The 26710-nt window shown below is 42.2% G+C and overlaps 1 protein-coding gene across 1 annotated transcript in view; it reads left to right on the top strand.

The window, feature by feature from the left end:
* The window catches only part of LOC117346133 (low-density lipoprotein receptor-related protein 2-like), a 266925-nt gene that overhangs the window by 38626 nt on the left and 201589 nt on the right, over positions 1 to 26710 (top strand). Inside the window, exons 5-8 of the mRNA XM_033915540.1 lie at positions 5 to 115; positions 9339 to 9458; positions 22379 to 22504; positions 24312 to 24518. Coding sequence (XP_033771431.1) covers positions 5 to 115; positions 9339 to 9458; positions 22379 to 22504; positions 24312 to 24518 — 564 coding nt within the window. The remainder of the gene's footprint in view (positions 1 to 4; positions 116 to 9338; positions 9459 to 22378; positions 22505 to 24311; positions 24519 to 26710) is intronic.

A 26710-nucleotide genomic window follows, 5' to 3' on the forward strand; every position in this document is an offset into this window, starting at 1 on the left:
TCAGTATCTTGTGTTGAAGGCATGCACAGATGTGATGAGAAATGCATCATGGAGTCATTGCTGTGTGATGGAAAAGCAGACTGCCTCGATGGAACTGATGAACCAAGCACTTGTGGTAACTCTAGCAGTTTCTGTACACTTTCACCTCCTTTAGGAGGACTGTCTAGAGATGTGCAGCATTGAGCAAATTGGAGTTCTCATAAGTAAAGCATTCGAGCACACTTGGCACCACCTTTCCATGTCTCATCCTGTTCTCAGGTCCTGTATTACCTTTTAATCACACTTTTCTTCTCAAGCTTCCATTTTCATTAGTGAACAGAATTCCAGTTACTATTAAAGGGGTAAAGTGTCATTTTTAGTCAGCCTTGACCTTATCTGCAGGTAGAAATGTGTGCTTGGGAACAACCCCAATTAAAACCAAGGGGAGCAATACACAAAGCAAGGGCACTGCTCTGAAACCACAAAGGGAGGCATGACGGCAGCCTGATCCTCAAGCTCCATAGGCCCCTGAGCATAATTGCTAAAATATACAGATCGCAGCCACTGTAAAGATGCCAGATCAGGACTTAAACCATCTACTCCAGACCTATGGCATCGAAGCCATGATAGTCAACTTGGCCAACTTCAATTATATTAATCAGTTACCAGAGGACTTTTAGCAGGAGAACTTGGCATCCATGCAGAAGGTAGAAGCATTGAGTGCATCACAGCAACAAAGTGAACATTTAGCACCTCTCCTTGTGATTTTAGATCACCAGACAGAGCTATGAGGTGGATGGCAGAAATTAAAAACTTAAGGGATTTCAGGCTGAAACTGTGTGGCGAAATAACTGCACTGGGCAACAGGCTAACAAAAGCAGAGACTCATGTTGAAGAGTAGGCCAAAACCTTGCTAATTTTGGTCAGAAATGTAGGGAGAGCGATCACTTGTTAGGCAAAATAGAGGAAGATGCCTTAATTTGCATTTTTGAGGAGTGCCAGAGACTCCAGATCATACAAAGGTGGAAGACATAGTGCAGCGAATACTTTGCACAATCCTGTAGGAACAGGCTCAAACCCTGAATCCAGCAGAAATACAGCTCGAGCAAGCTCCTAGAGCTTTGGGACCACCAACTTCAATAAGCCTAAGGATATTGCTTGCTTTTGTGCCTAACCTAAAAGCAAGTGCTCTCCAGAGCTAGGGCATTGCTAACTATATGATGGGACTACTATATCATTAAAGTATTTCAGGAATTGGTCTACCTTGAGATGCCACCAGGAACTTAGACCCCTGATGCAGCAGGTAAGAGTTTCAAGTTTATTTAAAATTTCTTATACTGCCTAATCACGCCTTCTAGGTGGTGTACAAAAAACACCAAAAGAATGCGCCGATTAAAATACAATATGAACAAAAACAAACCAAGGGAAATGACAATTTATAAAGACATTGAACTGGAACAAAAGGGAAGAGGGGTTGAAACTACAATTGATAGAAAGAAAGAACATTCAAGGGAAAGCAACACCTTATAAATGGCAACATTCTTAGATCATGATTTTTTTATAAAGAGGGGAAACTACAGCACATATCCAAAGAGAAAGCTATGCATTAAATCCAGCTTTAGCGGCATACTCATCACCCACCAGCAAAGCTGCTGGATCCCAAACAGGGGGGAATCAAGCACCTAGATTGCAATCTTTTTGCCTGTTGCTATGCCAGCAGTTTCAAACTGGAATAGCAGGGCTTAACGTGAACTACTGACTGGCTTCTCTTCTTAATATTTAACTTTTATCTTAGTTTAATTTTAACCCCTAGCACTTTTAGGCAATTTCCAACCAAATACTTTTTGGAAATGGATATCCCTATATCTGAAATCCCTGTCTTATATAGGCAGAGACCTCCAAAACTTACTAAAAGTTTCTCCTTATAACACATTACAGCCAGCTCAAAACCCGAATTTAATAAAAATCAAAACCTCTGATTCAATAAAATTTGATCAAACAAAAATAGGATTATTAAATGTTCGCTCCTTAAAAAATAAACATCATCTGGTGAAAGATCTAATTCTAGAATCATCCTACGATATATTTTGTTTAGTAGAAACTTGGCTCTCCGAGGGTGAGGAAGCTTACCTTACTTATGCCTGCCCCCCAGGATTTTCCTTTATCTTTAACCACCGACTACAAAAATGGGGTGGGGGTCTGGCTGTCATCTATAGAAACTCTTTGGTAAATAGCTTAGATTCTTCCTCTTTAAACTCCCCAATAGAATATCTTCAATTTTCATTACGGACCAAACCTAAGCTAGATGTTCTTTTAATTTACCTTCCCCCACCAATCAATAGCAATAATCTATATCATTTACAATCTTTGTTATTTGACTTTGGTTCTTCAACTATCAACCCCTTAATTTTAGGGGATTTTAATATCCATTTCGAAGATTATAATAATAATTTTACCAAAGATATTCTTTCACATTTGGGATTGCTAGACCTCGCTCCACTATTTTCAGTTCCTACTCATATAGCAGGTCACACGATTGACATGATTCTATCTTCTACTTCTTCATTAAACAAATTTCAAATTCAATTTCACTCTTCTCAATCTGTACCTTGGTCTGACCACTTTGTAATATCAGCTACTTTTGAAGCCACACTGCGTAAACTAAAAGATACTCCTCTAGTTAGGAAGTTTAGAGATTTAAGTAAACTCTCATCAGAGATAATTCTTTCAAACTTTAGCCTTGACTTCGGAAATCTTGATTCAGCCTCTATAGATGATCTTATTTTTAAATGGCATAATTCAACCCAGATGTTAATGGATAAATTGGCTCCAACTCAAATAAAAAATATTTCACATAGAAAGAAAACCAATCCATGGTTTAATATCGAATTAGATTTAATTAAAAAGCAACTCCGCTCATTGGAACGAATATGGAGGAAAAATAAAAACCAATTCACCTTATCAAAATTTAAAGAACAGGCAACATACTACAAAGAAAAAATAGCTCAAGCTAAATCTTCGTACTATTCCAGACAAATTATTCAGGCCAAAAATACTTAGACACTTTATAACATTCTAAAAACTATTAATCAGCAATCCAAAAACTTGCCACATGTCACTCAGCCCCTTCCTACAGCTCAAGAATTAGCAGATTGTTTTGTCGAAAAAGTTAATATCAGGAAAAATTTCATACCAAAACAACAATCCATCTCAACACTTGATCCTGATAGGCCTTCTTCTTTAAATTCGAAATGCTCCTACTTTAAACTTCCTAGTCTTAAAGACTTAGATTTAATAATTAAAACTGTTAATCTTAAAGGATCCCTTATAGAAACCATTCCTCCTATTACCATCAAAAAATATTTCACTATCTTTGGTCCCTATATACATACATTAATTACCTTTTGTTTGCAACATAGTATAGTTCCAACAGTCTGGAAAAAATCGATCATTTTACCTATTTTAAAGGATCAAAAAGTTGGTCCAGACATAAAATCCAACTACAGGCCAATTGCTAACATCCCATATTTGGCAAAAATAACAGAAAAAATTGTACATAATCAATTATCTGAATACATAGAAAAAACCAATATATTGCACCCAAATCAAACTGGGTTTAGACAAAACCACTCTACAGAGCACTCTCTGATTGGGTTGACTACAATGATACTTGGTCATCTGGATCATCACTCCTCTGTTGTATTGATTTCTCTTGATTTATCATCAGCCTTTGATACCATTGATCACACTCTCTTAATACACAGACTTAACTCTATAGGTGTAACTGATCAAGTTCTTGGCTGGTTTACATCCTATCTTGAAAATCGCTCATCTATAGTTACCTTTAACAATACTAACTCTAACAATTTCACATTACCTTACGGTATCCCCCAAGGATCATTACTCTCTCCTATTTTATTTAACATCTTTCTTGCTCCACTTATGACTTTATGTCAATCCATTGGTTTTTCGGTATTCGCCTATGCCGATGATATACAATTATTACATCCAATTGACCCCAAGAATACACAGGAAATAATAGCAATAAATAACAAATTGAATCAGATTCATCATTGGCTGGATACCAACAAGTTATCACTAAATATTCATAAAACCAACGCGATGCTATTTCCGTGGAAGGATAGTAGTTCATTTATTACCCCCATTTCGATTAATGGCAATCCATTACAGATACAAAAACATATTAAAATCTTAGGTGTTATATTCGACAATAAATTATCATTCCATGACCATATAAGTAATGTTGTTAAATCTACTTTTTTCAGACTACGTCAAATTCGTTCAGTTTCTAAATTCTTATGTTCAAAATCCCTCAATATTCTGATACATTCTTTAGTCATCTCTAAACTCGATTACTGTAATGCTTTATTCAAAGGTTTACCTCATAAAGAAATTAGACGTCTTCAAATTGTGCAGAATGCCGCCATTAAAATAATTCATAATGCAAAAAAATTTGACCACGTCACACCCTTACTTAAAGAATCTCATTGGCTTCCTGTAGCACACCGTATTTTATTTAAGATATGCTTACTCACGTTTAAAACTCTTATTTCTCAAACTCCTGCTTTCATCCATAGTCTTAATTCCTTATACCACTTCTAGAACATTGAGATCACAGGATCAACATCTATTAACTATTCCCTCGTTAAAAATCATCAATACAAGACGTCTCACTATTTTTTCGGTCCTGGAATGATCTCCCAATATATATGAGAAGAAAAGAACCTCGAAAAATTTAAAATTAAGCTCAAAAGTTTCCTTTTTAATGATGCTTTTAGTGAATAATGATTTTTTTATTATTTTTATCTATCTTTTTTATTGTCTTTTTTCCCCCCTGTTTTTACCTTTGTATTTTTGAATTTAATATAGAATGTAACCATTAATGAATTTTCCTATTGTTTCGATATAATAAGTAACAACTTAATTTTTTTTTTTAAACTGTGTTTGCTTTTTGTAATATTGTCCATTTATATAATATTTGACCTTTGTTTATAATTATTAGTATTATCTTGTACATCGCCTTGAATGTAGAGTAGGCGATTAATCAAATTATTGAATAAACTTGGAAACTTGGAATCATAAGTATTCGAGCCTTGTGTGGTTAAGCCAGAGCTTGCAGGAATGGGGCAGGGACGGGGACAGTGATATAATTTGCGGGGACGGGGAAATTGAGTTCCTGCAGGGACAGGGACAAATTTGTCCCCATGTCATTCTCTAATTGGAACAAGTTTCAATGTATGGGGACAGTGGGATGGGAATGACTGTTTATGGGGTACAAAGATTAATTTTATTAGGATTGACAAAACTACTTATCTAATGTCAAGGAATGGAATGTAGATTTATCTTTAAATGTAGGTGGCCTGAATGCTCTCTGGAAAAGGCAACTTTTGTTTAAAAGTAATGCACCTGTGTGCTACAGTTTTTTATTCAGGAAACACATTTATTGGGCAAACATGAAAGCCTTCTTAAGCGTGTTAAATAGCCCCACATCTATTTGGTCTCTAATAGAGCTAATATGAGAACTAGAGGTGTTGGATGGAATTTTCTTTAAAAGTATACCATGCAGGTTCAGCATATTAAACCAAGTCTCAGGATTTTGATTATTTCCTAACTTGGATTTCTTACAAAATACTGTAAAATTGTTCTGTGGCAACTGCCAAGTTTTTTGTGGGTTTTTTTTGTGTGGATGAAAATAGCTCTTTGGATTATCAGTTCGGTTTCCACGCTGAGCACTCTTGACCAGGTTGTGTCCTTTCTAATGACTATGTTAGACATTTCTGTAACATTTGACACTATTCGTCATTAGATTCTGCTGTCTGCTGTGTTTAACATCTATTTTACACCCTCTTTGCCAGGTCCTATCAGTTAGGTTTTACTGTTATGCAGATGATAGTTTATTCCAATTATGGAGTCATTTTCTGCAATTCGTGGTGGGGGATGCATTTAAAGTCGGCAATTATCACAAAACCTGTTTTCACAGCTTTAGCAACTATCGCTTATGGACCCGTTGCACAAAATGGTCTACAGCAGATCCAGCTATGCAAATTAGCTGAAACCCCATGCAAAATAGCCAAGCAGTTGATGCACTAACATTTGGCTATTCCTAAAAAAAGGTTTTTAGCAATTGTAAAAACCTTGTCTAGAGGTCTGCCTTTTTTTTTTTTTCATTTGCATGTTTATACATGCAAAATCTGTCCCATTAAGTCCCCACTGCCTCCGGACTTTTTTCTCTATCATATAGCCTCGTTTATGCGGTATAGTTCATTCTGGACAATGGATCCTAGTCTTTCTGAAGAACTGGCTGCCTGGTTTCGAGTTGAACAGCACCTTGTCAGTCTGATCCCATTATCTAACTTGTCTTCCTCTCTGCTTCTTCATTACCTTGTAAATCTACCACCATATATGCCACCCTCCAAGCGGCTCAGCATTTTGATCGTATTTCTGGATCCGATAGACGCAACACGAATGGTTCTCCTCTCTGGTACAATCCCTCTTTTTGTATTGACAATCACCCTATTCGCTGGAGATCCTGGATAGACAAAGGGATATGGACTTTAAATCAGGTCATAGATAATGGTAAACTCCTTTCTTTTGCTCAGCTCATGGACAGGCTTGACTTACCTACAACGGAATGCTATCATTGGGTTCAACTCTCTCACTGTCTACTTAAATGCTCCCCATCCATTTTTTCATATACCCAAACTTCTCCTTTCATGACACTCTCAAAATTAGCTCTAGAACTAGGTCATACCACGTCCCTTTTCTATAAAGAACTCAGATCACATTTATACCCTAGATCCAAGAGGTCTACAGATATTTGGTTGTCCTACTCCACTTGGCAGGGATCCGATCAGGACTGGGACCATTATTTTAGTAAAATAATTCGGCCGACAGCATCCGCCAGTTTATCTCAGTCGCTTTATTTTCTTGCGTACAAAGTTTTTTGGACTCCTCACAAGATGTATATGGCTGGCATTAGAGACTCCAATAGGTGTTGGCATTGTGCTTCGGAGTTAGGGGACCTCCACCATATGATATATGCATGTCCTATTCTTCAGGACTTCTGGACACAAATATGGCGTCTTATTCAACGTATTCTCCCTATTTCATCGGGGTTCTCTTTTGATATCTTGCTTTACAGAACCTTGGCTGTGTCTGACCCCCTTTCCACCAGTCAACAAGCTCTTAACATTTTAATTGCTTTAACAATTCAAATGATTCTCCATAATTGGAAATCTGCAGATTTGCTTAATGTTGTTTTCTGGTGGAATACTGTTCTCATGATTCATTCCTATGAGCTGAAAGCTGCTGAATTTACAAACAGACTGCAGCGCGTTTCCAAGATATGGGAACCTATCCAACAGTACTCTCCTTAATTGTTGTCTTTCCTTTAATTTCTCTTGATCTTGATCATACCCAAATTTCTCTCCCTTTCTCTTTTCTATTCATTACTCCAGGTTGGCATGGGATGTCCGCCCCGTATTCTTTACTCATTACTCATCATTCTTTATTCATATCTCTTTCATTACTGGCCTCCCTCTTCCATCTTCTACTTGACCTACCTCTTTCTCCTCACCTTCTCTTAGTTTCCCTCTCTTCTTCCTTTCTCCTCTCCAGGTTCTACAGTTGGTTCTTTTGAGCCTCCAGGTTTTCCTTATATTTTTTCTTTTTTGTAACTAAATATTATAAATATCATATCATATGCATTCTGTATTATGTATTCTTCTGATACCTGGATGGTTCGTTTGAACCCCTTTGTTCACTTGTTCTCTTTGCTCTTTATGTAACTCTGTTTTGGTTACAAAAACTCAATAAATATATTTGAAATCAAAGTCCCCACTGCCAATGACAGCTCTCACCAATGACACCCAATAAAAGCAGCACCCCAAACCACTGCTGTTCCCAACCCAAAACAAATGGCAGGAGGGATGCCCCTCCCCGAACATCCACAGACCTACCCCATACCTTTTTAACATTGGAAACGGGAAGCCCGCTCTCAAGCTCCTGCTTCAGGCCCACCTGTCTAAATGACAGGCCTTCTCCTCCCTGGTGCATCATGTGATGCACAGCGAGTGACCAAAGGCCCTGATTGGTTGAGACACCCAAGGCCCCTCCCAAGGGGTGGGGCCATAGATGTCTTGAGTCAGGCCTTGGGCACCTCCTTCTAGCTTGACAAATCAGGGTTTTAGGATCCTCCCTTGGTATCTTGGATAGAGGGAGGTGCCTAATGCCTGAGGCCCCTCCCATTCTTCTTTCCTTATTTCTCCAATTTTGATAATTGTCCATCTTCCCCTTTTAAATTTTATATTGTAAACTGCTGAGATTCTAACCTGTTTGCGGTATATCAAATTGAACTTTGGTAAAGTGAGACATTGAGAAACTGGCTAGTACTCAGTCATGGAAAGTAAAGATTATTCAGACCAGCCTATAGTGTTTTGCTGGAAGATTTTGTTTCGCCTTTTTACCTTAATCTTGAATAAATTGGGTTTTGTGCAAAAATATTTAAAGCTAAAAAATTTAGATATTATGGCAAAGATGTCTATACAGTAGTCCTGATTGTCAGCACTAGGCTCACCTAGGCAAATGAATAGCAGGGACAAACATTTAGCTGAGAACTCTTAACTTGGGGGCTTAAACTTAAGCTTATCCATCTAGGTCTAAGTTTGGCTGAAAATAGGGCATAGACTTAAGAACTTGGCTTTTTTATTGGGGGGGGGGGGCAAGTATTCACTACAGGAAAGAACCTGCAACCTATGCAAACTGAGCATCTCATAAGAAGCTTATGATCAATCAAGATTCCTGGGGGGGGGGAGGAGATGTCCAAATTGTTCCACCCATACTGCACTTAGGGGGGGGTGTCTATTAAAAATATCAAACACGATAATAGGGATTTGTCTCTTTACACTTCCTTTTCTACTAGTCTTTCTTGCTTCCCAGTTATATTCCTTCTAGCACAATCCCTCCAAGTGTTTACTTTTAAACACCTAAATTAGCTTTTGAATTGTATTCCTTTTCCCTTTCCCAGGCCATCTTTCCCATTTTGTTCTTTTTAGATTTCAGCCTTTCCTTGAGGCTGGAAAGTCAACTTTCCACATAATGGGAGACAAGATAGCACAGTGGAGAGTGTATTCCATACAACTATTTGGGTGAGAACGTAAGGTCCCCCCAAGACTGAGAATTTAAGGTTTCACTCTTCAGTATCTTAAATTTGGGGTGTTCAATGCATCAATTACAGTACACAGTTTGAAAACTTAACTGCTATACTAGTTTCTAGGAGTTTTGAGTGTATGGGCTATGTAAACGGGGTTTGTGTTCATCTTATGGCTTTTTTCACTTAGGTGGCAATTGTTCCTTGAACAATGGAGGCTGCATGCAAGAATGTGTAAATACAACTTGGGGTATACAATGTTCATGCAGTGCTGGCTGGGAGCTCCAGGCAGATGAACGCAACTGCACTGGTATGTTTAATATGACTTTTTTGCTTTAGTCTGTTCTATATATCAAGCTATAGAAAAATGGCCTGGTAAGTTAGTTATCCTTTGTCTCAATATATTCTAGGTCTTGAAAGGTTCCTGTGGTATAACTGTCTACCTAGCTGGTATCTAGTAGACTGGCAAATGGGCAAGGAGAAAGTGGCATTATAATATATGGTGACCTTGAAGTTTCATTTCAGATACTGACAGATTTCAAAAATCCAAAATATGTAAAGGGGACATTAAGACTACAATGCTGAGTTCTGAGCCATTTTAAAATAAAAGGGATATAACTTTTCTATGAGGAAAGGCTCAAGCAATTGGCGCTCTTCAGCTGGGAAAAGACAACTCAGGGGAGGAGGTATAATAGGTCTGTGAAATACTGAGTGGTGTGGAACAGGTAGACATGAATTGCTTTTTTTATTCTTTCCAAAAATACTAGGATGGGGGGGGCATGTGGTGAAGCAACTAAAAAGTAGACTTTAGGAACTTGTTCAAATCTTTTGTTTAAACCTTAAATTAGGCTTTTACCACATTTTTATGCCAATGAATTCCAGTTACATGTGTGAAAATTTGTTTTAAAGCAATTCCTCCTATAAACAAAGTATTCTATCTTCCAAGAAAAGTTGAATCTTTACCGGACAAAAGAAATGATGGACCTCATTCTATGGATTTAAATAATCTGACTGATATATTGGAAACCACTCAAGAAAATATTGAATATCATGGTACATTAATATTGTCCTTAGCATTCAAACAAGATCTAAATGCTATAATGAGAACCTTCTTCCAATGCTCTCAGGACCTGTTTTTGGGCCAGAGAATCTGTCTGGACTTTTCCAGATGTGACAAAATCTATGCAAGATCGGAGGAAGTTGTTTCTTGCTATGCGAGAGGAAATAAGAGTCTGGGGGCAACTTTTTTGCTTAGCTATCCTTGCAAATGTTTGATAAGATGCTCCGGAATTAAATATATTTTATATGTCTGAACATCTTCATAGCTTTCTGGATACTAAGAAAATGCTGTGAAGGTAGCAATAATTAATGACCGGAAGTTTAAATGCACGTTAAGCCATTTCTTTTATTTATATTGGTTATTGTTTCCTATTAATGATATCTCCCTATCTCTGAAATTTTTGTCTCTCCCTGTACAATTGAGGTTTTCAGAGTTGAGCAATTTCTTTTGAATGTTTTTCAATTTAAAAATTTAAATACTGGAAGGATTTTCCTTTATTATGTTAATATTGGAACTTTTTGTTGTTGTTGAATACTCTGATTTGCTGTAACAAGTGGATACTTGTGATGTTTGAAAAATGATAAATTTAAATAAATAAATAGTCCATAAGCCACTTATTAGTCCAGGACAAGCAGGCAGCCTATTCTCACATGTGGGCAACGTCATCCACGGAGCCCGGATGCAGACAGCCTCGCAAGTAGACTTGCTTGAAGAAACTCAGTTTTGAGACTGCTGCACCACTCATGCGCGAGTGCCTTCCCGCCCAGCATAGGGCTCGTCTCCTCAGTTTTCCGCGGAACTGAGAAGTCCGTCTTTGACACTCTGCACTGAACTTAGTTAGACTTCGTGTCATCGCTCAGTGTCGCTGTTTCAAAAAAAAAAAAATTCTTAGATTTATTTTTTGTCAAGTGATGGCGGGGCCTGCCATGCACCTTCAGCCCGCAGGCTTCGATTTTTGCAGCGGCTATTTTTCCTTCTATGTCCCAGCCGGTCTCGGGCTTTAAGAAGTGTAGCCAGTGTCAGCGTGTGATCTCCCTCACTGATCCACACCGGTGGTGCCTTCAGTTTGGGGCCTACCCATTGCCCGGAGTCGTGCGTTCGCTGCACTACCCTTCAACCTCGAGCCCTTAAACATTGTCGAGTGCAGGTGGAGAAGATTTTCAGTACGGAAACCCCACTCCGATCTCCGATTCAGTCAAGTCTGCCACAGGGTGTCCTCCTGCTTCCACGACCTCGACTCATTACATCTTCCTCATTTGGAATGTCCTTGACCTAGAGTAAATCTGCCAAGTTTTCTCCTGAACTTTTTTCAGGTCAAGATACCTCAGCAGAGGCTTCCAGTGGTAGTTTTTAAGCTGTCCAAGAAGCACTCCTCCAAGGTGAGGCATTCTTCCTCTTTGTCCTTTAGAGCCTTTAGCATCAGCAAGTGGTCCAGTTTCAGACTCGGATCCACAATTGCAGGCTACCATTCAGACCATTTTGGAGCAGGAGTTTGTTCAGTTACTGACCAAATATAGGCCTGCCTCAACTCTGCTTCCTGCAGTCCAGCCTGGGCACTCGGCAGTCTCTCAAGGAAGTCGAGTTCTTTCCTGCGCCTCGAGCTGAATCTATAGGAGTCAAGTCTTTGCAAATGTCTGGTCTGGAATCTTCACACTCCATACAAGGAGCCAAGTCTTTTGGGAGTGCTTCGAGATACCTCGATCCAAACAACCGAGTCTTCTATGATGTCTCGTCTTAGCTCTACAGCTTCCAGTCCTTCATCCTCACATAAGGCTTTGCCTGTTTTGAGGCATAAGGTGAAGTCTCCTCGATCTCGAGCATGACCTACTTCCAGGCAACATTCCCATCGCTGGACGAGGCACTCATCGAGGCACAGGGCCTCTTCAAGAGACAAGCCTCCCTTATCCAGGAGTTCCAGCTCTTCGAGGCCTCAAACCCCTCAATCGAGGACACTGATAGCAGAACCTGAGGGTTCCGCTTCTCCCAGTGACTCGTCCAAGTCTTATTAGCTGGGATATCAATACTCTAGAGAGGTCCCACCATCTCCCCGGCACTCCATGCTGAACACTGGCTCCCAATTAGCCAACGCTGTACTTTCAAAGCCCTAACAATTGCCCACAAGAGAATCTACTCCACCACCCCCTCCTACATAAAATCCAAACTTCCCATCTACAACCCCACTCGCATCCTCCGCTCAAAGTCAGAGACACGCCTATGCGTCCCCCCCGGAAGATCCCTGCTCACAGAAACTGCCCACAAACGATCCTACAGCCACTTCATTCCACACCTCTGGAACCAACTTCCCCCCCAACTTAGACAACAGAACTCATTATTAGCATTCCGTAAATCGGTAAAGACCCTCCTCTTCAATTAAAGATCTCCTCTGTCTCTCCCCCCCTTAAGCCCCTCCCTCCACTCTCCTATCTCCTTCCCGAAACTCCAGTATGACCCTCTCTTACTCTATCCACGAAAAAGTTGCATCTATATGCTTATAACTTACCGTAAATTAAACTACGGTATTTCCCCCTCTCTCTCTCTGCTTAATCTCCCTGTATTCAATTCTCTCTAAAAACTTTAAATCCAACCACTAAACCTGTTGTACTACTTATATGTCTAGTTACTCCGCACTGTGTATGTTCATTTGTAAACCGTTCTGAGCTATTGGGAGGACGGGATAAAAATCTAAATAAATAAATAAAATAAATAAATAAATAAATAAATAAATAAAATTCTCTACTCTAGGAGCCTCTCAAGTCCCTTTCAAGGCCATCCTCTTGCAGATCAATTATCCTTTTCCTCCGTCAAATGGCTGAGGACCTGGATCTTAAATTGTACTCTGGTTCTAAGTACTTTAAGGAGTATTTAGAGGAAATAGGTTTACCTCATTCTCCTGTGGAGTCTCTCAAACTCTCTTAACGGGCTTCTTTCCCAGACTTTCAAGAGAAACCTGGAGACTTTTTACTCCATTCCTGCTGTTCAGGCAAGCTGGAATCAAGGTATAGAACTGTACATTGCAACTATCATCAGTCCCTTCTTGTGAGATCATCCTTGAAGAGAAATCAACCTTCCACAATCTATGCTACTGTTCCTCCTGGCAGAGAGGGCAGGACCATGGACAAGTTTGGCCTGTCGGCTTTATCAAAATTCTATGATGGTCTCCAGAGTTCTGAATTATAATTTCATCTTTACTACTTAATTCAAATATTTTATTGAAATCCTACCTGGCTTTACTAAAGACCTTTCTCAGCACAGGCTTTTGGAGTTCCAGCAAGTCATTGCTTCACTGGCACATCTCAGATTACACCTTCTCCAGTCATCTTATGATGCCTTTGAGCTTTCCTCGAGGGTCACTGCTTTCTCAATAGTGATGCGCCGGCTTGCCTGGCTTCACACTATTGACATGGACCCTAACATTCAGGATCGGCTGGCCTATATCCCTTGTGAGGGCAATGACCTCTTTGATGAATCCATTGAGGTGGCTACTAAGAAGCTGTGTGAGCATGAGAAATCTTTTGCTTCTATAGTCGGATCTAAGCCTAAGTCGGCTCCTTCCAAGCCTTCTCGACCCCTTCCATCCTATCAGAGGTGTTATCTTCCCAGAGCAGCTCCTTACACTCAAGCACCTGCTGAAACCACAACAGCAGCAGAAGCAACAACCTCAAACAGAGCATAACCTCCATCACTCTGCCTCTGTCCTCTCCCCTTCCCATAGGTCATCTCCATCATTTTTACCATCGATGGGAAACATCAGACCTCTGGGTGTCCATCAGGGAAGGATACTCTTCATTTCTCTCAGATTCCACCAGAACTTCCAAGAGTATCCTTCCACAATCCATCCCAGACCACCCTTCAGGAAGCTCAAGCTCTGCTTTGTCTCCATGCCATCGAGGAAGTTCCCTTGGAACAGCAGAGCAGGGGGTTAAGAACATAAGCAGTGCCTCCGCCGGGTCAGACCATAGGTCCATCCTGCCCGGCAGTCCGCTCCCGCGGCTGCCCAAACAGGTCACGACCTGTCTGAATCACCAGAAGGGGCTCCCTTGCCACCTTGGTTTCTCATTGAAGTCCTATCTTCCCATCGTAGTCCTAACCCTCCGGTCTTGCACATGCACGACCTGTTGGGTTTCTATACTTATTACCTGGTTAGCTTTCTATACTTGTGTTACATCCCAGCTCCTCCCTTAGTATCCCACGATCCCTTTATCCCTCAGGAATCCGTCCAATCCCTGTTTGAATCCCTCTACCGTACTCTGCCTGATCACTTCCTCCGGTAGCGCATTCCAAGTGTCCAAGACCCTTTGGGTGAAAAAAAACTTCCTTGCATTTGTTTTGAACCTATCTCCCTTCAGTTTCTCCGAATGCCCCCTCGTACTTGTTGTCCCCTTCAGTCTGAAGAATCTGTCCCTATCCACCCTCTCTATGCCCCTCATGATCTTGAAGGTCTCTATCATATCTCCCCTGAGCCTCCTTTTTTCCAGAGAGAAGAGCCCCAGCCTATCCAACCTCTCGGCGTATGGGCAGTGTTCCAGCCCTTTTACCAGTTTCGTTGCTCTCCTTTGGACTCAAGTACCGCCATGTCCTTCTTGAGGTGCGGCGACCAATACTGAACACAGTATTCCAGATGTGGACGCACCATCGCGCGATGACGTCCCGCTTCCTGGTAGTTATGCCCCTCTTTATGATGCCCAGCATCCTGTTGGCTTTTTTCGAGGCTGCTGCGCACTGTGCAGATGGCTTCAGTGATGCATCTACCAGCACACCCAAGTCTCTCTCAAGTCTGCTGTCTCCCAACAATGCCCCCCTCCCCCCAATTTGTAGTTGGAACGGGTTCTTTTTCCCTATATGCATGACCTTGCATATTTCCACATTAAAGCACATTTGCCATTTGTTTTCCCAGTCTTCCAGCTTGTCCAGGTCCCTTTGCAGGTCCTCACACTCCTCCCTGGACCTAACTCTACCGCACAGTTTGGTATCGTCTGCAAATTTTATAACCTCGCACTTTGCCTCCTTTTCCAGGTCATTGATAAATATGTTGAAGAGTAACGGCCCCAGCACCGATCCCTGTGGCACACCGCTTGTGACTCCCCGCCAGTCAGAATATTGGCCCTTCACTCCGACCCTCTGCAGTCTACCCAACAACCAGTGCTTGATCCATCTGTGCACATCCCCTCCCACCCCGTGGTTCCACAGCTTCCTAAGCAGCCTTTCATGTGGCACCTTGTCGAAAGCCTTTTGAAAATCGAGATAAATGATGTCTATGGGTTCCTGATTGTCCAACCGACTGCTTATTCCCTCAAAGAAGTACAGAAGGTTCGTTAGGCACGACCTTCCCTTACAGAATCCGTGCTGGCTTGTTCTCAGTAGGCCATTCCTCTCGATGTGCTCGCAAATGCCGTCCTTGATTATAGCTTCCACCATCTTCCCTATAATTGAAGTCAGGCTCACCGGCCTGTAGTTCCCAGGGTCACCCCTCGATCCCTTCTTGAAGATAGGTGTGACATTCGCCAATTTCCAGTCCTCTGGTACCTCACCAGTTTTCAAGGATAGGTTGACACTGTTCCCTCTAAGCTGAGCAGGAGTCCTCCACCCACAGTCTCATCAATAGAGGGTGCTGTTTTACTGTCACATTTTTCAATTGTGAGGGACAGGCAAGTTCTGCAGGACTCCAGGGAACATACCTGTCCTTAGCGACTGAAAATATTCCACCCCCTAGTGGTAGCAATGCAGCTGGAGGACACCTGCTCAGCTTAGAGGGAACACTGCGGGGGCCGGCCGGGCATGCTGGATTGTGCCTGCTATTTCTTGTCTTAGTTCCTTCAGAACCCTTGGGTGGATCCCGTCCGGGCCCGGTGATTTACCGCATTTTAACCTGTCTATCTGTTTGAGGACATCCTCCTTACTTACTTCTATGTGCTCCAATTTTTCGGCCTGCTCCTCTGAGTCCGGTATATTAGATGTGTCTTCGCTCGTGAAAACCAACGAGAAGAACGTGTTCAACCTCTCAGCTACCTCTTTATCCTCCTTAATCACTCCCTTCCTATCCCCATCGTCCAACGGCCCCACCTCTTCTCTCGCTGGTCACTTCCCCTTTACGTAACTGAAGAATGCCTTGAAGTTTTTCGCCTCCCTGGCCAGCCCCTCTTCGTATTCCCCTTTCGCTTTTCTAACCTCTCGGTGGCATTCCTTTTGGCATTTCCTGTGCGCCTGGTGATTTCCTCCGTTGGGTCCTTTTACTCCTGTTACTTCCTTGTTCTGAAGAAGACGGGCGATCTGCGTTCTATATTGGATCTCAGGGCCCTCAAATTATTAGTCAAATTTTGCATGTTGTCCCCTTCTAGATCAGAACAATTGGTTGTGTTATCTAGATCTCAAGGAGGCTTACACTCTCATTCCCATTCATCCAGCCTCCCATCAGTACCTCAGATTTTAGGTGGGGAATCTGCACTTCCAGTACAGTGCTACCCTTCATCCTTGCATCATCTCCAAGAGTGTTCAAGTGCCTAGTGGTGGCTGCAGCAGCTCTGCAGAACCATGGTCTTCAGGTGTTCATGTACCTGGACGACTGGCTCATCAAAGATTTAAGAACTCAGGGGGTTATTGTAGTAACCCAATGGACTACCTGGTTCCTACAAAGTTTGGGGTTTGAAATCAACTTTCCCAAATCCCACCTTCAGCCCTCTCAGAACCTACAGTTCATTGGAGCTGTTCTGGACACTGTAGAACTCAGCATTCCTTCTTAAACGTCTGCAAGCTTTGCCACAAGGTGTCTTGCCTTCCTTCAATCTCAGCAAGACACGTGCTGGTGCTACTTGGACACAAGGCTTCTACAGTTCATGTGACTCCTTTTTGCCAGACTTCACCTCAGGATTCCTCAGTGGACCCTGGCATCTCAGTGGGCGCAAGCCTGCAACCCACTGTCAACACATTACAGTGACTCCTTCTTTGAGAGATTCTCTCCACTGGTGTATGCTCTCTTCCAATCTCTCCAGAGGTTTGCTGTTCCAAACGCCCCCTCATCAGAAGGTCCTCATGACAGATTCCTCAACCTATGCTTGGGGGGCACATCTTGATGGTCTCTGAACTCAAAGCCATTGGTCCAGCAGAGATCGTCAATGTCACATCAGTCTGTTGTAACTCGGAGCAATTTTTATATGCTATGCTTTAAAAGCTTTTCAACATCTTCTTCACGACAAAGTAGTCCTCATTCAAAAGGACAAGTTGCTATGTACTATGTCAACAAGCAGAGAGGCACAGGTTCTCGCCCTCTTTGCCGAGAAGCTCTGCAGCTTTGTGCTTGGGCTGTCTCATCTTCCTGAAAGCTGTCTACATTCAAGGGAAGAACAATTGTTTGGCAGGCAAATTGAGTCGCCTTCTCCAACCTCATGAATGGACTCAATTTGATGCCTCTTCATTACATTTTCTCTCTGTGGGGGATCCCTCAGATAGACCTCTTCATCTCCTCACAACCACAAACTGCCTTCTGCTCAAGGATATACTCTCCTCACCAAATGGAGGCAGATGCTTTTCTTCTGGAATGGACGAACAAGTTTCTGTATGCATTCTCTCCATTCCCTCTGATGCTCAAGAACGATCATGTCCCCATGATTCTGATATTCCTTAGTGGCCCAGGCAACCCTGGTTCTCCCTTCTCCAACTCTGCAGCAGGGAGCCATACCTTCTACCAGTTTTTTCATCTCTGCTTACACCAGTGGTTCCCAAACCTGTCCTGGGGGACCCCCAGCCAGTCAGGTTTTCAAGATATCCCTAATGAATATGCATGAGAGATTTGCATATAATGGAAGTGACAGGTATGCAAATCTCTCTCATGCATATTCATTAGGGATATCTTGAAAACCTGACTGGTTGGGGGTCCCCCAGGACAGGTTTGGGAACCACTGGCTTACACAGTCATCGATCTCTTCTTCATCCCAATCTGCAGTCTCTACACCTGACAACTTGGTACCTCTCAACATAACTCCTCTTCAGTTTTTTCAACCTACTTGGGACATTATAGAGGCTTCCAGAAAGCCTTCCACTAGACAATGCTACCACAAAAAATGGACTAGATTTTCTATGTGGTGCATCTCTCATGACAAGGAGCCTCAAGCTACCTCCTTGTCTTCTGTCTTGGAATTATCTTCTGCACTTATCTACCTCCTGGCCTCAAGTTCACATCCATTCTAGTCCATCTCGATACAATTGCAGCTTTCCATCAACCTATTGACGAGAAACCCCTCTCTGCTCATCCTCTAGTTTCTAGATTTATGAAAGGTCTTTTCCATGTCAAACCACCTCTTAAGCCACCTTTGGTGCTTTGGAATCTCAATATTCTTGCTCAATTGAAGCCTCCTTTTGAACCAATGGCTATGGCTCATGTCAAATATCTCACTTTGAAAGTGGTGTTTCTCATTGCTATCATGTCTGCTCGAAGGGTCAGTGAGCTACAAGCTTTAGTTGATCCACCTTTCACAGTACTCCATCATGAGAAGGTGGTCCTCCATACTCATCCTAAATTCTTAGCTAAAGTGGTTGCAGAATTTCATCTCAATCATCCATTGTGCTTCCAGTGTTTTCAAAGACCTCATTCTCATCCAGGAGAATCAGCTCTTCATACTCTGGATTGCAAACGTGCTTTGGCCTTTTACTTAGAATACACCAAACCACAGATCTCAACTTTTTGTCTCCTTCGATCCAAACAAGTTTGGACATCCGATTTCCAAGCACACCATCTCCAAATGGATGGCTGCTTGTATCTTTCTGTTATGCTCAGGCTGGACTGCATCTATAGAGTCGAGTCACAGCCATGGGGCTTCAGTAGCTTTCCTCAGATCCACTCGTATTGAGGAAATTTGCAAAGCTGCCACCTGGTCATCGGTTCATACTTTCACCTCTCATTGACGGTATGGTCATTTTGGCCAGGCAGAATTGCAAAATTTATTCTCCTGAATTGCCAACTCTCCCACTATCCCATTCTGGTTAGCTTGGAGGTCACCCACATGTGAGAATAGGCTGCCTGCTTGTCCTGGGATAAAGCACAGTTGCTTATTGTAACAGGTGTTATCCAGGGACAGCAGGCATCTATTCTCGCAAACCACCCGCCTCCCCTGGTTGGCTTCTCTACTAGCTATCTGAACTGAGGAAACGCCCTGTGCTGGGCAAGAAGGGACTTGTGTATACGCGGTGCGGCAGTCTCAACTTCTAAGTTTCTTCAAGCAAGTCTGTTTGCGAGGCTGTCAGCTTCCGGGCTCCATGCATGATGTCACCCACATGTGAGAATAGCTGCCTGCTGTCCCTGGATAACACCTGTTAGGGTAACCGTTGGATACTCTGTAGGCAAGTCCTCGCCATTAAGATGGAACTTAATTTTTATGCTACTTATCTCCAGGGATAAGCATATCTTTGAGAAACAATTTCTTGTACCCAGTCTGCAGGGTCTGACAGAAGTATTTGCTATAGTTTTAGTACTGTTCAGTACTGAAGTGTTGGCGCTCTTAGCTTATCTGAGAAGTATTACCAAAAGAGATGGAAACCCTCATTCTAAAATGGAACTGAATGTACTGTAGAAAAGACACTGTTCCAAGAGGTCAAAGCTAAAGTGTTCCCATGCAGATCTCTAGGGTGTATGCCTGTTTTGATGGCTCCCCAGTTACCTGATTAGATAAAAGGAAACTTCTGCTCTAGTGAAGATACTGGTTACCACAGCTCCCTTTTCTGTGAAGGACACTGCAACTGAAGATCAGGTGGTTTCCTTTAGGAATATCCCAAGTCCCTTGAATCTTTGAGTTTGTGTGGTACAAAGGTCCTGTTTCTGAAGCTTCCTCTCCTTCACTCTAGACTCAAAGACTTGTACACCCTTAACTCTCACCTGCTACTGACTGTTGCTGTGAGCTTCTCCTTGGAGTCCTTTAAACTGGCTAATAACAGCAGTTCTGCTCCTGCAATAGGGGGAGTTCGACAGTGTACATTAAAATTTCATTAGTCTGAGGCTTGCATGTTGCTGCTTCAAAGAAAAGAAAAGGGCTTCACATCCTGAATTCCATAGTATAGGTTATTTGTTTTCAGTCACCCTGATCATTGCTGAATGTTTGATTCAATGTTGCACTTTAGATGAACAGCCATTGTAGCATTCCTCTTAAGCCTGTCGCATTCACCCCCTCCCTCCTCAAATTATCACTCTTCCCTTAGTTGGTGTTCTCCATCATGTAGTCCCTTTTTCAGCACTCATACTGTACCACTGTTTATCCTGCAATTTTTCAATATGTAATCATTGTGGTTTACGATAAGATAGGGATCAGTCATTACATTAACAATTAGATTCTAGAGAGCATATTGGATAGCAATTGGTCAGTATAAGGAGAAAAGATGAAGGCTAATGTTCTCCTGAAGCTGTAATAGAGGATTTGATGTAAATTTAGGGGTAGTCTATTCCAGACTCTGAGGCCTAGGGATTTGAAGGTAGTCTTGAATAGTTTTTTTTTCTAGTGAACATGAGGGGAGGGTCATCTTAAGACATTTTTGTGTTGTAGAAGGCATGAGGAATCTCAATGTCTGATACCAGTCTGCCAGTTTTCACCATAAATCACTTTTATAAACAATGCAGGTGATCTTGAAGAGTTGTGGTGGGGTTTTTTTTTCCCCCCCACTCACTCCCAGTGCAATTCCTTCAACAGTGGGCTGGCGCTTTCAAATTTGCCTACTCTGCACTTACTCCCCACATCAATTTTCAATCTTGTGTTCATTCTCCATGATGCTGCAGTACAGGGAATTACAGTAGTCTAGGTACAGGATGAAGATCGCATGTGCCACAGTTCTAAAATTAGCCTTACTTAAAAGGGATCGTATTCTTGCATCAGTCTGAATTTTTTTTGGCCATGGAATTGATCTGATCTTCAAAGATTAGTGGGAGTCAAAGGTAATGCCTACGGTGGGTAGAGAAGGCCCTGTGAAGCTCTGCTGGGTCAAGTGTGCCCACATGGTCACATTGATATGCATACAAATTCTAGCTAACTCGCCACTCCTATGCATTGATTTGACCAGTCGTACAACCCAGTGGTGCTTTGGGCCTCTTTCTCTGCCTGTAGCAGCAAAACCTGATGGTGCAGCACTGCTCTGCTCTGCTCAGCCTTGAAAATCTAAGCAAAGTGGAATTTAGGCTTACTGGTTGCTGGTGAACATACGGAGTCCATTTTAATACTGGTTTGAAAATTGGAGAGATGGTCTGTGGTACTATGTACCAAGTGAGATTCTTATGTAGTGATCTTGTTCTGTATACCAATATTGTTTGCACTTAACCTGCATGAGGCACTGATTCTGCAAGCATACTAACACTAATTAAAATTTAAAATTGCATTTGTAAGCCTAAAATCTTTTGGTGTTACCCCTCCCCCGCAAAAAAAAAATTTCATGTCCATTTGGAGACCACTGCCTTAAGTTATTCAGAGGCTTCCTTGCAGCACCTTTTTAAGCTTTGTTCACTTGCTGGGTTGTCTTGACTTTACTCATGTCCAAGTAGTGCTAGCAGTAAATATCTGGAGGATATGACTTATCCTATTGAAAACAACAAAAAGGGAGCCCAAGGGGGGCCTCAACGACTAGATAAGGCACAACAAAGGAGTTGTGGGGATGAGATGTCAATAATTCAGCCATGGTTGTTAACTTAAAATTCACACTATTGATAGTAGCACTGCAAGGACTCAGACTTGACATGGGCAGTGTTTCGGCATCTAATGCCTTTGTCAAGTCTCAATGGCTGGTAGTTCTATCACATAAATAGAACGTTCAGTGCAGGTCAAAATTTAGAAGAAACAGGAAAATATCTGAATTATTGACATCTCATCCTCACGACTCTGTGCTTAAGTCGGAGGTTAGAAGCCTATTAATGAATATACAGTACACTAGCAGGTAGCGCTGGTCAAAGGTTAGTCAAACATGAATTACCACAGGAATCTTTCCAAAGGTAGAACTATGAAACCATACTAATCTAGCACTTATTTGGGCAGCATCAAAGCCATAAGGCATCTGATTCAGAAAGCTCATTCAAACTGAATTTTATAAGTAATGCTAAACTTTAACAGTCGGGTAACTTTAGCTGAGTAAGACTGGGGGGGACTGTATTAGCTTATCAGAAGCAAGATTAAATGATTTACAACTTTGTAAAATTCTTCTTACTACAGATGTGGATGAATGCTCCCTGGACTACAGTCCTTGTAATCAGCTGTGTAAGAACACCATAGGATCCTTCACTTGTGACTGTGTAAAAGGTTATAAACTCCTTAACAGAACTGTTTGTGAAGTCATAGGTAAGTACTGGCATGTAGCTTTGGGCTTTAACCAAAAATTCTGGTTAGCATGGATGAACAGTAAGTTGTGCAGATGGTGCTACCTCCAGTTTTCTTGCCACCTTTGCTATTGCTATAGTAGGGGGGGGGGGGGAGCATGGCTGATCTATAATGGCTATAGTCGCAAGTGGACCTAGAAGCTGACCTGACTGGATGGTACTAAACTCAGTTCAAGGTTTACATACATTCTAATTGTAGCAGGACACAGATTGCAGCTGAATGAAGAAAAACCTTGAGCTACTTCCCCTGATGACCTTTCATTAAAGGTGCTGCAAATACATATAAACAGTAGATTTGTTACTACATATCCCATTGTAAACTATTACCAAACTTAATGCAATAAGTTTATTATAAATACTTTTTCTGGAAAGTCAATAGGATTCAAACAATTTTGTCTTCTCTGGAATAGGATAGCACTCTACTGTGTACAAATAATGGAATATCTTCATGGGGCTCACCTTGAGCTCCTTTGAGTAATAAATACTTTGGTAAATAAGACTTACCTAGACAGAACATGGTTTATCTAGATCAGTGCTTGAAACCTAGGAGATGGGACAATATTAATCTCAAGCTTAAAACTTTACTTGTGAACATTAGTTTTTCCTACAGAGACTAGATAGCAGTTTATTTTGTACAATTCAAATACTCCTTTATAAAGGAGGGGGGGATATGAAACTTGTACCATGTGGGTGATGACCACAATTGTCAGCTTGATTGAAACTGACATTACTAATAAAAGGCCTGGTACTAACCCTTGAGTGGTAGATGAAACTAACGCTTGGGTTTATGTACTGCCCTAGAGTTAAAGTACCAGGAGGCAGGTTCTGCACTAGTCAAATACTCTGCAGTGAGTTGGGTTTTTTTGTTTGTTTTTTTACAAACTTCCAGAGTCTAGGAAATGGGCCTTCAACTTATCTTTAAAGCCAAGGCATTTAAAACTGACTTAATGTCACCTTTGGTTCCTAGTCCTGATCTAGAATACACATCTCTCCTAATCTTCCCTTTGCAAAATAACTCTGGTCATGTCTTTTTTTCTTTTTATAACTTCCAGGCCAGCACTTACCCTGGCTGCCTATTTATTGCAGGTTGTCTTATGTCCAGGCACAGCCTAGTCTAGATGGCTAGATAGCTAGAATAGCATTTTGCACCTACCAGTAGAGTAGAAAATGATACCCTAGCCAAATGGTTATATAATATATAACATTTAATAGCTACACTGTAGATTTAACAATATACTCTGCTCATTCTAGATATAAATCTTGCTGGGAACCAGATGCCAATCTTAAACATGCTCTTCCCTATAGACCACTGCTTCTCAACTCGTCCTGGAGTACCTCCTCGGCAGTCAGGTTTTCAGGATACATACACAATGAATATGCATAAACTTGATTTGCATACATTGCCTCCTTTGTATGCAAATGTATGCAATTCAAGTTTATGCATATTCATTGTGGATATCCTGAAAACCTGACTGCCAAGGGGGTACTTCAGGACCGAGTTGAGAAACACTGCTATAGACCGACAGTTACACAGGAATACTAGCCCAATACACACTGGGGAGAACTGGGGTGGGGTGGGGTTGGCAGAGCTGAAAGCTCCTATGGCATGTAATACCTTCACACCAGTCCAGCTACTTACCTTTTTTGAAAGGGCTTCTGCTAGCATAACAACTTGCAGAAAGATACTATTTTAATGTTAATATGTTGTGACACTTGAATTCACCCCTTGGTAAGCCATTAATGGTGAACTATGACATTCTTCTCTGTAGACACTGCATTGATCTTGCTAGGAGGGAACCAAGAGCTTGGTGTTCTAGATGTGAGAAGTAGCAAGTACCAGCCTCTCTCCTCTGTAGAACTGGCACCTATAGCAATTGCATATGACTTCAAGAGAGAAGTTTACTATTGGGTGAATAAAGAAAAAACCCTACAGGCTTACATGGTTGGCACAAAAGAGCTCTTGCAGCTTTACCCAGGTAAGTTCTAACTTGGATTGTGTTTTGTTCTTGTGCTCTACTTTATTTTTAAGCTATAAGTACCCAAGCATTTTCCCCCATCTGTCCTGATGAGCTCTCAATATCTAATGCAATATTTTCTAACTGCTAGTCTATGGACTGGTGCCGGTCCGCAGAAATTTCCTGCGGGTCCACAGGGCCAGCACGTGCATTGGGCACAAGACAATGTTCAATCTGCAGGCAGTGGCTCCTACGCAGATCCTGCGCCTGAACCAGAAGCCTTCTCTCTGACATCGCAACGTCAGAGGAAAGTCTTCCAGATGAGGTGTGGGACTCTGCTTTGTGCACTGCAGCACTGAGGAAGAGGGAGCTGGCCCAAAGATAACACCAGGGGTGGCATAAAATGATCAGGTGGGGAGCAGGCCAGAAGGTAAGGCACAGCATGGAGGGAGGGAGACGACAAAGGTAGGGGGACTGATTTTAGTTTTAAATGTAGTGATTGAATTGTAAACTTAGAGAATTTACACCTATTGTCTGTATTTTGCACTGTTCAAGAAGAAATGCATTTGTTTCTTTTTCTCTGGGGGTTGTACTGCATGCAGAGTCTTGCATCCTAAGGTTTGTTTGTATATATTAGTACTTTTAGTTTTTGGTCCCATATTTGCATAAGGGTTATCTGTGTTCTGATAGGAATGAATGAGAAGCATACAGTGTGCTTTGTGTAGTATAACTTTGTGGTTAACCATAATGTGTTAAGATTATATTGTGTGTGAATATATATGAAAATTGAATGGAAAAAATGGTGTTACAATTATGGAGTGGAGATGGGTGGGGTCTGGCCCACGACTTAGCCCAATGTTCTTCAACTGCTGGTCCGCAGACTGGTGCTGGTCCAGAAAATAATTCTTATTATCCCAGGACAAGCAGGCAGCATATTCTTGACTGATGGGTGACGGCACCGACGGAGCCCCGGTACGGACAATTTTAGAGTGATTGCACTCTAAGAACTTTAGAAAGTTCTAGCTAGGCCGCACCGCGCGTGCGCCTTCCCGCCCGACAGAGGCGCGTGGTCCCCAGTTTTCTTAATTCCGCGGAACTAAGAAGACGCGTGTTTCCAACGGCTGTTGGAAGTTTTTTCTAACTTTTCACTTGCCTTCCCGCTCGCGCGTATTTTTCTTTTCATAATTTATTTCTTTCTTTTTTATTTACCGTTTGTGTAAAAAAAAAAAAAAATTGTTTTATTTTTCATTTTTTTATCGATTTGCCCCGGCGGGGCCTGTTGGCACCATCAAAGCCTCGGGCTTAGATTTTGCTACAGCAGTTTTTCCCTTCATGCCCCCGTCACCGGGTTTCAAAAAGTGTCAGCGGTGTGCACGCCCTATCTCCCTCTCCGACCCGCACAAGTGGTGCCTCCAGTGTCTGGGTCCGGACCATAGGGCTGAAACCTGCACCCGCTGTAGTTCTTTACAAAAAAGAACTTTAAAAAATCGTCAAATTCAGCAGCGGATCCTTTTCGGTACCGCTATGGAAGTTGCACCGGTGTCGACGTCGACGACTTCCTCCAAATCGACTCCGACTGCCTCGGCACCGCAAGATACATCGCCGGTGTCGACTCCTGTAGGTAAGCCGGCTAAGAAGCCTTCCCCTACTGTTCTAGGCCCGCCAGTCGAGCATGCAGTGAGCCAAGTCCTGCAGACTGAGCGCCGGCCCCGTAAGCGCTCCGCTCCCATCGAAGTCACTGCCTCGTCATCGGCATCGACTTCACCCGAGCGTCGAGCGGCACCGAAGGTACCGAGCAAGAAAAAACCGGTACCGGTGCCATCGGGACCAACGTTGGATGAGCGCATTGCCTCTATCCTCCAGGTCCAGCTTATGGAGCAACTCCAACACTTGCTCCCGGCTCTGACTCCGAACCTTCCAGTATCGGTACCGACTGAGCCTTCGGTGCCGTCTGTCGATCAGTCTCTTTTATTGACATCGACTGTTTCGGCACCGCACAAATCTTTATCCATGCCTGTTCTGTCAGCGGAACCGAAGCAGCGTACTACTCCTACGGTTTCTGACCCAGTACCGTTCTCTGAACCCCGTACCGTACTACATTCCCCAGGTACCGTCTCCACCCGTTCAGGTAAATCGGTACGCAAGACTAAGCATACTGAAACATCTACTCCACTTTCCCAGGGCCGTTTCCAATCGGTACGGGACCCTGAGTT

Source organism: Geotrypetes seraphini, chromosome 1, assembly GCF_902459505.1.
Source record: "Geotrypetes seraphini chromosome 1, aGeoSer1.1, whole genome shotgun sequence".
In the NCBI taxonomy this organism is placed as follows: Eukaryota; Metazoa; Chordata; class Amphibia; order Gymnophiona; family Dermophiidae; genus Geotrypetes; species Geotrypetes seraphini.